This window comes from Cnephaeus nilssonii (assembly GCF_951640355.1).
Source record: "Cnephaeus nilssonii genome assembly, chromosome: 4".
In the NCBI taxonomy this organism is placed as follows: domain Eukaryota; kingdom Metazoa; phylum Chordata; class Mammalia; order Chiroptera; family Vespertilionidae; genus Cnephaeus; species Cnephaeus nilssonii.
Genome location: NC_137075.1, coordinates 51,647,706 through 51,660,880, shown reverse-complemented (window position 1 = coordinate 51,660,880; position 13,175 = coordinate 51,647,706). Strand labels below are relative to the sequence as shown.

The following is a 13,175-nucleotide window of genomic DNA, read 5'->3' as shown; positions in this document are numbered from 1 at the left end:
CAATCTGATTTTTCTTCCACTTCTCCAAATTTTGTGCTCCAACTCAGTAGACTTCACCATTCCTGGCATGCATTGTGCACTTTCACACCCTTTGTGTGTGCTATTTCCCCTGCCTAGAACTCTCCTTTTCTCTACTTCTTTCTTAAAAAACTCCTACTCACCTGGTAATGTCCAGTTCAAATGCTACCTGTTCTCTCAATTCTTTTCCTACTCTCCAAATAACTGTATTCTCCTTTGTTACCCTGAGCCCCTTGTTCATAACATGAGTGTGATACCAGTCCCACGAGAGTCATGACTTTCCCAGTTGTTGGGGTGTGTACTAACTGAAGGCAGGTGCTATACATTAGTTTTGACTTAGTCTTCTTTTTTAAAATAGTATTCTTTAAAAAATACTTTTATTGATTTTTAGAGAGAGAGAGAGGAAGAGAGAGGGAGAGAGAGAAAAACATCAATATAAGACCAAAACATCATTGGGCTGCCTCCTGCATGCCCCCTACTGGGGATCAAGCCTGAAAACCCAGGCATATGGCCTGATCGGGTTTAAAACCAGCAACCTTTTGGTGCAACCACTGAGCCACACTGGCCAGGGCATGCCTTAGTCTTAACCTTTTGCACTCGGATGTCGAGTGTGACTCGACACGGTTAGCATCGGTAGCAGCTCTTTTTATATTCTTTGAATGTATCAATAATTTGAAATATAAAAAAATCCAAATAAATAAGTTTGTATGAAAAGAAACTCCAGTTTTTTTATTCTACTGCCGCGCTTTGTAAAATCTGGGGTATTTAAAAAATTAAATCCAGAGTAGAATAAAGGAATCGAGAAAAAAGCAAGCGAGTGCAAAGGGTTAAACTGCCCAGAGCCAAGCACAGAGCTTAGCACACAGTAGGTTTTCTATAAATGTTTGTTAAATAAAACTTAACCCAATACTTTGTAACTTATGGATATCCTGATCCTCATATTAAATCACTTTCTACTGTGGAAAACCTCTGTGTTTATGTAATTGTAGGGTTTTTGGTCTTTAACTACTGGAAACTAGCCCTAGAAGATTGCTCTCAGTAGGTAAAAACTAAACATCATCTGAGGATGTTTATTTTTATATTTTTAACAACAGGTTATAGGCAGTTATCATTGATGTTGCCAATGAGCACAGAGGCTGCTGCTTTAAGTGTCAACCTAATGTGGTATCAGTGGGAGCTATCTTCTATTTACAGCGTCAGGGGAGGTGTTATTGATGTTGGGTTGGCCCAGAACTGGCTCTGAGGGTGTTGACAAAAACCTAAGATTGCTACACAGGGAAACTTTTGGCTTTTCTCCAGCATCAGTCACCATTGCAGGCTGTGGAGAAATCACAGCCTAACCACAAACATCAGATGTTTGCCTTAATGGATCCCATATGAAGAAAGGTAATGTTCCACCACAGAACGCATGGAGGCCTGAGGGCTTTATTTTGGTTCTGTGTGGCTTTTAATCTGGCGGACTTTGAAAGAGAGACTGCACGAGGGTACAAAAGTCTTTGTTTGATAACAAGGCAAACACAATGCCAGTCTCATGGTTGTCACATGGCTTGGTCTGTGGGGAAAACACCCAGATGTGAAGGCTCAGACATTTGCTATGTTTCGCCTCCTCCTCCTCCTTTTCCTTCTCTTTCTTCTTCGTTCTCCTTCTTTTTCCTCCTCTTCTGTTCTTCCCCTCCTCCTCCTCCTCCTCCTCATTCTTTTTCTTCTCCCCGCTTTTGCCTATCATTTATTGAACCACAAATGTATACCAGTAGTACTTTCATTCTGGAGCAAGACCCCTGATTTAATTTAGAGGTATGTAAATAAAAATTGATTTCTATAGAGACTTATGTCAGAGGTCTAGAATCTACTATATTGATAAACATATAAATCTCATTATATAGTTTTAGAAGCAGGAATTCAACTAATTATGTAAATAAAAATACAGAGATAAAGTTCAAAGACATTTATAATAGAGGCTAGTGGCAAGTAATCATTAACGAAGAATACATTATAATAGCTCTTTGAAAAGTCCTTACAAGGTCCTTAGATAAGTGTTGCTCAACTCTTAACTGTTCAATGCTTATCAGTAAGAATCATATTGCCATGTCAGGCATTTCTCAGTGTGAATGCATGAACAGCCACCCAACTGAGAAGCAAAGCAGAATTATTGATCACCCTTCACAGTGCTGCTATTGCATTTACTCTTACAGCATAAACCTGTAACTGTTTCTGACCTTTGTCTTTCCTTTATGTCACAAAGCCATAGCTGCTGCTCTCAATAAATTTTACATCATTATAATTCAACTCAATTAAGCAAATATTTATTAAGTGCTTACCATGTTCCAGGGACTTAAAGCTAAGGAGAAGGTGGAATTAAAACATGTTCTGTGTGGTAGCATGGAGGAGAAGATGGTAAAGCAGGGCAGGAAACAGGCTGGAAAAGGGCAGATCTGGATGGCCCCTGAGTATGCTATGTTAAGGAATGACACCTCATCTAAGGTTAGAGGGAAGCTGTTGCAGGTCTCTAAGCATTAGTGGGAAGATGATTCTGTCTGGATTACAGAAGAGTCTGGGGGAAGCAGGACTGGAAAGAGTAAAACCATGTAGGTTAATGTGATAATCTAGGCAAGAGAGAAGGTGACAGAGAGAAATTCATGACTTCAGTTGGATGAATGGGTGTGAAGGGGGATAGCTGAATGATGACCAGATATCTGATTTGGAGACTAAGTGAACGATGAGTCTGGCTATTGTATCTGGGGACATAGGAGCAATAGCTAGTTATTGAAGGAAGATAATGTGTCCATTAGAGGGGCCAATGCTCGGTTAGGAGGCAGCATCAGAGATGGAACATTTTTATTGAATCAGAAAGTTGTACAGCTGAAAAGGACCTTAGAAGTTAGATTTTTAAAAAAACATCTCCTTTTCACCTGTAGAAACTGAGACAAAGAGATATTAAGGAATTTGTGCAAATCACAATGGGTTTGTGATTGCCCTAGACAAGTGGTTCTCAATGTGTTGTCTGGGGAATGTTTTTTAGAGGATGCACAAGGACAAAACTATTATAACAATAATACAAATGTCTTTTTCATTCTTTCTCTACTGAGTATACTGTGGAGTTTTACAAAGACCACATGCTGTGTAATATCACAACAGATTGAATGCAAAGCAAATATGAAAATCCAACTGTCTCCTATTAGGCCAGACATTAAAGGGACCTGTAACCATGTAAAGCAATGCACTCCCCAAACTAAATTTTATTGTTCTGGAAAAATATAGTTCTAGTTCATAAAAATGTTATTTATGTAAATAGGTTTATTATTATAATAATGATCATTATAGTAATATAGTGTCATAAGACTATTACTATAATGAAATTTACCAGTTTTAATTTCTAACATGGTAAATATTGATAGAACCCATATAAAAAGCTCTTTGGAGTCCTCATGAAGTTTTAAGAGGGTAAAGGGGTTTTGAGACCCAAAAGTTTGAGAACGGATGTCCTAGTCTGGACTATCAAAAATGGTCACAGGGAAGTCCCACTGGCAAAGGTAGGGTATATATGCTTTGCTTTCATAGCTCTGGCGATGTGAGGAAGAAATTATTTGGGAAATGATCAAATTGGATTATTATAAAAGTAAGAGGAAGCCTTTGCTAGGATTAAATGCTCCCCCCCCCCACTTGAACAATGAGATAAATTGCATATATATTTTCTCTCTTTCCCTCTAAAAAGGCAATTAAAGCAAGAGTGTAAGAAAACTGCATGAGTTATGGCAACTAGAAAATCTGACCAAGGATCTTAGAAGAGATGATGAACCTAGACAAGTCTCAGTACAAAATCATTTCCAGGGTGCATTAGATCTATCCAAGCCAGGGAGAAACTAGAACTGATTAATGTTAACTGTCATTAGAGGTGAGAGGGAAAAATAATTTATTTTACAATGATATTTGTATTTCTTTAAATCAAGTTGCAAATTTTGAGTCCTATTAAATGAATAGTAATCCATATTTATGTTCATCTGTTTTGAGGCATTCTATCTTTAGGGGAAAGGCATCATTGAGTGGAAAACATGTATAATCTATGGCTCGATGAAGCTTGTGAGGGTCAATGTGTTCAGACCATGAAGTTGTGACCCAGGCAGTTGTCTTAAATTGTAGGCAGTTCCTGGAAAGAAATACATTGCCATGCCATCCATTCATTCATTGATTCATTTAGTAAATAATGAAGTGCCTAATATGTGCCAAGCTGTAAAGCTAAGCCTACAAAGGTAGGCCAAGTATTCTGCAGTTTACAGACAGACTTGTCTGACGACAACATGTGGGACATCGGAGGGAGGATTGGGTATTGGAGATGAGGGGAGCCTAGTGAAGACTGTCCTTCCCAAACCCGGGGGCAGGTTAAAAACCCAGCCATCCTAATAAAGACTTCCAGTGGGAAGAAGGTAGAAACTTTGATTTTGAAAGCCCCCGGTGAGGCATGCTTACAGCCAGGATTGTGACTCAAGAATGAACCACCAAGAATGAAAGGGCTTTTCCAAGGAGTAAAGGGGTAAAGAAATATGTTAGCAAGGGCTGAGAACTAATGCATAAAACATTGGTTTGGATGGCTTGAATTCCATATGGAGATCATTTGGCATAACACTGACAGTTAGTTGATTCCTACTGTAGGTCTTAAATTTCACACCAGGAGAGAGGAAATTAAGCTCCCAATTCTGCTCAATACAGGCTTAATTTAAATGTATCAACCCTTCGGAAACAGTAAGCAAGAAAAATAGGAAGGCCATACACATCAGAATAAAAACACTTGTTTCTGAGTTTGGGAAATCAAAGGATTCCAATAGATGAAATATTTCTAAGTTAATAAAACAGGAATAAAGCCAAGCAACTTAGATAGTGACCTTTTAACCAAAGACACTGAATATTTTACTACTGGCTGAAACATGCACATTTCCAAATTGCCTGGCTGGAGCCCTGGGAGAGCCTCGTTTTGACAGATTTTATTGATTATAACCTACTTTCCAAACTTTTTTCTTTTCAGTTAGAAACCCGGAAGGACAGATAAAGCTTTATTCCAAAGGAGCAGACACGATTTTGTTTGAAAAACTTCATCTGTCCAATGAAGACCTTCTGGCTTTGACGTCAGACCATATCAGTGTAAGTGCCTCTGTTTTAAGGTTAGCACAATGGCCCTTTGGCCACTTGTTATGGTTAGGTCTTGTTTTAAAAATATCAGCTAAATGATCTGACTTCTGAAATAAAAAACATGTGGAGAGTGGTTCCACAGGAAACTGCCAGTGAATGACTGGAAACTGGCACGTGGCCCCACCCCCTGCCCCGCTGAGAGTCTGGTTGGTCTCATCACAGGTGGATTAACACACAGCAGCTGAGAAGTAGCCCTTGAATGTGGGCTCCCTACCTCCAGCCAGGAGAAGGCTCAGACACTGGCTCTAACTCCCCTGAGTTGGGGGCTGCTCCCCGTGGGAGACTGGACTGGTTCAGGGAAGCAAAGCTGGACAATTGCTTTCACCTGAGTTTCATTGTGTCTGGCATCAACAGAATCTCTTACAATCATCATCAGTGAAAAGCTTAGGGTTGTGTTTACAGGGTGAGGGGAAAATAGTCTCTGTAGCCAATTTTCTCTTCCAGGGGTCTTTTTATTGAGGACATAAATCATGATGAGTCACTTACGTTCCCTGGGTTGAAGTTACCAATTGCATACATTCTGAAACTATGCATTATTTCTTTCCAAAGGTTTTCTGAAGAGAGCAGGGTGATCTTTGACAAACTTTTTTTTTTAAAAAAAGTAAGATTCTATGAATTAAATAGGAGCATTACCTGGTTTAAACCTAAGGTTCAAGTGTCTCTCTAGTATTTGCTTGAGGTTCTGTTTAACCCAGTATGAACTTTATGGGCAACTGGCCAAAACTCTCATTTCCTCATTGGTTTCTCTCCTTTAAACAATTATTGAGGATTCATGTTCTTTGTCAAGCCCTATATTTTATACAAAACATTCCCTGAATCTTTAAAAAACAAACAAACAAAATGAATAAAAAACCCTCTACTTGACTCAAAGTTTAAAAAATGATGGTTTAGTAATATTGGGTACAAACATAGCTATTGTTTTTGTCTTTCCAATAGAGGATTCTTGATTTTCTTTTAATCTCTTCCAGAAGGCTGGCATGGTCTTTTTAATTTTTTTTATGAGAACAACATTGGAATCATAAGTATCTAATTTTTGTCATTGCTCAAACACTAAAGCCCTAGATATTTGTATGTTCGCCTTTCATACTAAAATATAGGAAGACTAATTTGGCCTTTTTACATTTCTAGGCAAAAGAAAATTTTTTTCAGGTAATATCAATTTGATTTGTTCTTTGCTTTCATTGACTTTATTCATTTTGACTTTCAAATTCTGAGGTTTTAAATTTATATTTAATTATTGATTCTGAATTGTTTAATGATAGGAAACAACCTTGCTCAAATGCTCATTTAGGATTCAATTTGTGTTTCATGTACTAATTAAATAACTTAAATCATCTGTCCCCTTTTGTAATGTCTTCTTAGAGTTGATTCACTATTGTACAGAACAGAGAGGAATGCCCAGCGGGGTTGCAAGTTAAAGGCAAAGAAATGTTTGTGCGAATTAAGAGGATAAAAGATGGTTACAACACAGTGGCTCCACATTCAGATCAGTAGGGGACCCAGTGGTGGTCCTGGAAGGCAGGGCTTGTAAATGTGATTGCAATATCCAAACTGCTACCGAATGCCTACAAGATAAATTTGGACAAATTTTCTCATGGCCTCTCTGGGCAGTCTGCATTGACTTTTTCTTTCCATTAACCTCATTAAAATGTGTCACAGTTTAACTTGTGTATGATCACAAACCTTTGTGTGTTGTGTAAGCCAAAACACATAGCGAAGGTGTGCTCAATGGCAATGCCCAAAGGCATAGGAATGGCTATAAAAACGCTTATAGTATACAGGCCCATAAAATGACCACTGGAGGCCTAGGCAAAGTGGGAGGTTTTCAGCATTTCCCCAAAGCAATCTACATGTTTCTAGCCACTGTGGCCGTGTGAGACACTTAGCAACTACCAGTCTCCTAATTTAAAATGTTTCCTTATTAGAAGGATAAAGCACCAGAAGTATCATTTAAGATTGTCAGTTTACTGAGACATGAAAGGAAAAGCATAATTCTCCTATTAATTTAACCTGTTATTAAATACTAGCTCCATAGAAAACAGTTTAATAAAAAATAATTTTAAAAAACTAACCTGACCTTATGGTGTCTTTAAAGTTTTAAAACATTTTTATTATATATATTCTATATAATAAAGAGGTAATATGCAAATTGACCATCACTCCAACACACAAGATGGTTGCCCCATGTGGTCAAAGCTGGCCACCCCCATGTGGACACAAGATGGCCACCACAAGATGGCCAGCAGGGGAGGGCAGTTGGGAGGGACCAGGCCTGCAGGGGAGGGAAGTTGCGGGGGGGACCAGGCCTGCAGGGGAGGGAAGTTGCGGGGGGGACCAGGCCTACAGGGGAGGGCAGTTGGGGGCGACCAGGCCAGCAGGGGAGAGCAGTTAGGGATGACCAGGCCGGCAGGGGAGGGCAGTTAGGGGCAATCAGGCCTGCAGGGGAGGGCAGTTGGGAGTGACCAGGCCTGCAGGGGAGGGCAGTTGGGGGCGACCAGGCCTGCAGAGGAGGACAGTTGGGGGGGACCAGGCCTGCAGTGGAGGGCAGTTGGGGGGAACCAGGCCAGCAGGGGAGGGCAGTTGGGGGCAACCAAGCCTGCAGGGGAGGGCAGTTGGGAGTGACCAGGCCTGCAGGAGAGGGCAGTTAGGGGTGACCAGGCCAGCAGGGGAGGGTAGTTAGGGGCAATTGGGCTGGCAGGGGAGCAGTTAGGTGTTGATCAGGCTGGCAGGGGAGTGGTTAAGGGGTAATCAGGCTGGCAGGCAGGCGAGCGGTTGGGAGCCAGGAGTCCTGGATTGTGAGAGGGCAGTCAGACATCCCTCGAGGGGTTCCAGATTGGAGAGGGTGCAGGCTGGGCTGAGGGACACCATCCCCCCATGCACAAATTTCATGCACCGGGCCTTAATTTATATATATATACATAATTTTTTTTAAATTACAGGAGATCTAGAATGAAAAATCAGCCTCTCCTTCTATTCCTACTTCCCAGAAGCAAACATTTATATTGACTTTCTGCCTTTCTCTCCCCTTTTCCCCTAGGGGTTTTTATTATCACATAATATTAATAGGCTTAAACTTCTATTACCTCACTAACATCTATTTATTCACCTATTATTGACTTTTAAGTTTTTATTATGGAAAATTTCAAGCACAAACAAAAGTAGGACTGAGTTAATTTTTTTAAATTTTATTTTATTTTATTAAGGTATTATATGTGTACATATCTTACCATTGTCCCCCCCACCCCACACCCATACATGCCCTCACTCCCCAGAGTTTTGCGTCCATTGGTTATGCTTATATGCATGCATACAAGTCCTTCGGTTGATCTCTTATCTCCCCCACCTCTCCCTAACCTTCCCGCTGTAATTTGACAGTCTGTTTGATGCTTTACTGTCTCTGTATCTATCTTTTTGTTCATCAGTTTATAATGTTCTTTATTATCCATAAATGAGTGAGATCATGTGGTATTTTTCTTTCATTGACTGGCTTATTTCACTTAGCATAATGTTCTCCAATTCCATCCAGGTTGCTGCAAATGATGAGAATTCCTTCTTTTTTATGGCAGCATAGTATTCCATTGTGTAGATATACCACAGTTTTCTGATCCAGTCATCTGCTGACGGGCACCTAGGCTGTTTCCAAATCTTAGCTATTGTAAATTGTGCTGCTATGAACATAGGGGTGCATATATCCTTTCTGATTGGTGTTTCTAGTTTCTTCGGATATATTCCCAGGAGTGGGATTACTGGGTCAAATGGGAGTTCCATTTTCAGTTTTTTGAGGAAACTCCATACTGTTCTCCAGAGTGGCTGCACCAGTCTGCATTCCCACCAGCAGTGCATGAGGGTTCCTTTTTCTCCGCATCCTCGCCAACACTTGTCGTTTGTTGATTTGTTGATGATAGCCATTCTGACAGGTGTGAGATGGTACCGCATTGTTGTTTTGATTTGCATCTCTCGGATAATTAGTGACTTTGAGCATGTTTTCATGTGTCTTTTGGCCTTCCTTCTGTCTTCTTTTGAAAAGATCCTATTTAGGTCCGTTGCCCATTTTTTTATTGGATCATTTATCTTCCTTTTATTAAGTTGCATAAGCTGCCTGTAGATGTTGGAGATTAAACCTTTATCAGTGATAGCATTTGCAAATATGTTCTTCCATACAGTGGGCTTTCTTGTTGTTTTGTTGATGGTTTCTTTTGCTGTAAAAAAGCTTTTTATTTTTATGTAGTCCCATTTGTTAATTTTCTCTTTAGCTTCCATTGCCCTAGGGGCAGTGTCAGTGAAGAAGTTCTTTTGGCATATGTCTGAGATTTTGTTGCCTGTGGATTCCTCTAGTATTTTTATGGTTTCCCGTTTTATGTTTAAGTCCTGTATCCATTATGAGTTTATTTTTGTGTATGGTGTAAGTTGGTGATCTAGTTTAATTTTTTTTGCATGTATCTGTCCAATTTTCCCAACACCATTTATTGAAAAGACTGTCTTGACTCCATTGTATGTTCATGCCTCCTTTGTCAAATATTAATTGAGCATAGTGGTTTGGGTCGATATCTGGATTCTCTATTCTGTTCCATTGATCTATATGTCTGTTCTTGTGCCAGTACCAGGCTGTTTTGAGAACAGTGGCTTTGTAATAAAGCTTGAGGTCTGGTATTGAGATGCCTCCTACTTTATTCTTCTTTCTCAGGATTGCTTGGCTATTCGGGGTCTTTTTTTAAATCCCAGATGAATTTTTGGAGAGTTCTTTCTAGGTCTGTGAAATATGCTGTTGGTATTTTGATGGGGAGTGCATTGAATCTGTAGATTGGTTTGGGTAGTATGGACATTTTAATGATGTTGATTCTACCAATCCATGAACATGGTATGTTCTTCCATCTGTTTATCTCTTCCTCTATCTCTTTTTTCAGTGTCCTGAAGTTTTCCGTGTATAGGTCTTTTACCTCCTTAGTTAAGTTTATTCCTAGGTATCTTAGTTTTTTTGGTGTGATGGTAAATGGGATTGCTTTTTTAGTCTCTCTTTCTGTAAGTTCACTATTGGTGTATAGAAATGCCATAGATTTCTTGGCGTTAATTTTGTATCCTGCTACATTGCCGAATTCATTTATTAACTTTATTAGCTTTTTGATGGAGTCTTTTGTTTTTTTTTATATATAATATCATGTCATCTGCAAATAAGGACAGCTTTACTTCTTCTTTTCCAATTTGGATGCCTCTTATTTCTTCTTCTTGTCTAATTGCAATAGCTAATACTTCCAGTACTATGTCAAACAGGAGTGGTGAAAGTGGGCATCCCTGTATTGTTCCTGGTCTTAGGGGAAATGGTTTTAGTTTTTGCCCATTGAGTATGATGTTTGTTGTGGGTTTATCATATATAGCTTTTATTATGTTGAGGTATGATCCTTCTATTTCCACCTTGTTGAGAGTTTTTATCAAGAAAGGGTGTTGGATTTTGTCAAATGCTTTTTCTGCATCTATTGATATGACTATGTGATTTTTATCTCTCAATTTGTTTATGTGATGTATCACATTTATTGATTTGCGGATATTGTACCATCCTTGCATTCCTGGGATAAATCCTACTTGGTCATGGTGTATGATCTTTCTGATGTACTGCTGGAGCCGATTTGCTAGAATTCTGTTGAGGATTTTGGCATCTATGTTCATGAGGGATATTGGTCTGTAATTCTCTTTTATTGTGTTGTCTTTATCTGGTTTTGGTATTAGGGTGATGCTGGCTTCATAGAAGGAGCTTGGAAGTGTTCCTTCCTCTTGAATTTTTTGGAATAGTCTGAGGAGGATAGGTTTTAGTTCTTCCTTGAAAGTTTGGTAAAACTCTCCTGTGAAGCCGTCTGGCCCCGGGCTTTTGTTTGCCGGAAGCTTTTTGATGACTGCTTCAATTTCTTCCATAGTTACTGGCCTGTTGAGCTGTTTAGATTCTTCCTGATTGAGTCTTGGAAGGTTATATTTTTCTAGGAATATGTCCATTTCCTCCAGGTTGTCCAGTTTGTTGGAATAGAGTTGTTCGTAGTATTTTGTAACAATCCTTTGTATTTTGGCAGGGTCTGTTGTTATTTCACCTCTTTCATTTCTGATTTTGTTTATTTGGGTCCTCTCTCTTTGCTTCTTGGTGAGCCTGGCTAGAGGTTCATCAATCTTGTTTATCCTTTCAAAGAACCAGCTCTTGGTTTTGTTGATCTTTTGTATTGTTTCTTTGGTCTCTATGTCATTTATCTCCACTCTGATCTTTATTATTTCCTTCCTTCTGCTTACACTGGGCTTTTCTTGTTGCTCTATCTCTAATTCTTTGAGTTGTTGGGTTAGGTAATTTATTACCATTGCTTCTTGTTTTTTGCAGTAGGCTTGTAGAGCTATGAACTTCCCTCTTAGGACTGCTTTCGCTGTGTCCCATAGATTTTGGATTGTTGTGTTTTCATTGTCATTTGTTGCCTTGATGTTTTTTATTTCTTCCTTGATCTCTCTGGTAACCCAGTCATTGTTTAATAGCATGCTGTTTAGTCTCCATGTGTTTGATTTCTCTGGATTGTTTTTATTGTAGTTGATTTCCAGTTTTATGCCACTGTGATCTGAGAAGATACTTGATATGATTTCTATCTTCTTGAATATGCAGAGACTTTGCCTATGTCCTAACATATGGTCTATCTTTGAAAATGACCCATGTGCACTTGAGAAGAATGTATATTCTGTGGCTTTGGGGTGAAATGTTCTGAAGATGTCAATTAATTCCATCTGGTCTAGTGAGTCATTTAGGATTGGTGTTTCTTTGCTGATTTTTTGTTTAGAGGATTTGTCCAGTGGTGATAGTGGGGTATTAAAGTCTCTTACTATGATTGTATTGCTGTCAATCTCTCCTTTGATATCTTCCAGGAGTTTTTTTTAATGTATCTTGGTGCTCCTGTATTGGGTGCATATATGTTTACCAGAGTTATTTCTTCTTGTTGGATTGCTCCCTTTAGTATTATGAAGTGGCCTTCATTATCTCTTTTTATGTCCTTCACTTTGAGATCTAATTTGTCAGATATAAGTATTGCTACCCCACCTTTTTTTTCATTTCCATTCGCCTGAAAAACCTTTTTCCATCCCTTCAGTCTCAGTCTGTATGCGTCTTTTTTTCTGAGGTGGGTTTCCTGTAGACAGCAGATATATGGGTTTTGTTTTCTTATCTAATCCGTTACCCTGTGTCTTTTGATTGGGGCATTCAATCCATTTACATTTAAAGTTATTATTGATAGGAACTTATTCGTTGCCATTTTTATTCTATACCCCTGTGTTCCTTCTTTGCTTCTTATTTCTTTTCTTTTTTTCTTTTTTTTTTTTTACAGCAGACCCTTTAGCATTTCTTGCATTGCTGGTTTGGTGGTGATAAGCTCCCTTAGTCCTTTTTTGTCTGTGAAGCTCCTGGTTTCACCTTCAATTTTGATTGATAGCCTTGCTGGGTACAGTATTCTTGGATTGAGACCCTTCCTTTGCATGACTTTGTCTATTTCATTACATTCCCTTCTGGCCTGATGAGTTTCTGTTGAGAAATCAGTTGCTAGTCTGATGGGGGTTCCTTTGTATGTAACTTTCTGTCCGCTTTCAAGATTCTTACTTTGTCGTTGGTGTTTGCCAATTTAATTATAATGTGCCTTGGCGTTGGTCTTTTGGGGTTCATTTTGCTTGGGACTCTGTGAGCTTCTTAGATTTGTGTGGGTTTTTTCTTCCCTATATCAGAGAAGTTTTCTGTTATTATTTCTTCAAACAGGGTTTCTATTCCTTGCTCAGTTTCCTTTCCTTCTGGCACCCCTATTATTCGGATGTTGTTTTGTTTCATGTTGTCCCAAAGTTCCCTTAGGCTTTCCTCATGCTTTCTAATTTTTTTTTCTAGAAGCTGTTCTATTTGGGTATATTTTTCCATCTTGTCTTCTAGCTCACTTATGCGGTCCTCTGCTTCTTCTAGTTTATTCTTGATGCTTTCTATT

At 39.1% G+C, this 13,175-nt stretch overlaps 1 protein-coding gene across 3 annotated transcripts in view; it reads left to right on the top strand.

The window, feature by feature from the left end:
* Window positions 1-13,175, top strand: part of ATP8B4 (ATPase phospholipid transporting 8B4 (putative)) — a 226,059-nt gene that overhangs the window by 154,325 nt on the left and 58,559 nt on the right. For all 3 annotated transcript variants that reach the window (XM_079767474.1, XM_079767472.1, XM_079767473.1), the window contains exon 18: window positions 5,036-5,151. In XM_079767474.1, coding sequence (XP_079623600.1) covers window positions 5,036-5,151 — 116 coding nt within the window. The remainder of the gene's footprint in view (window positions 1-5,035; window positions 5,152-13,175) is intronic.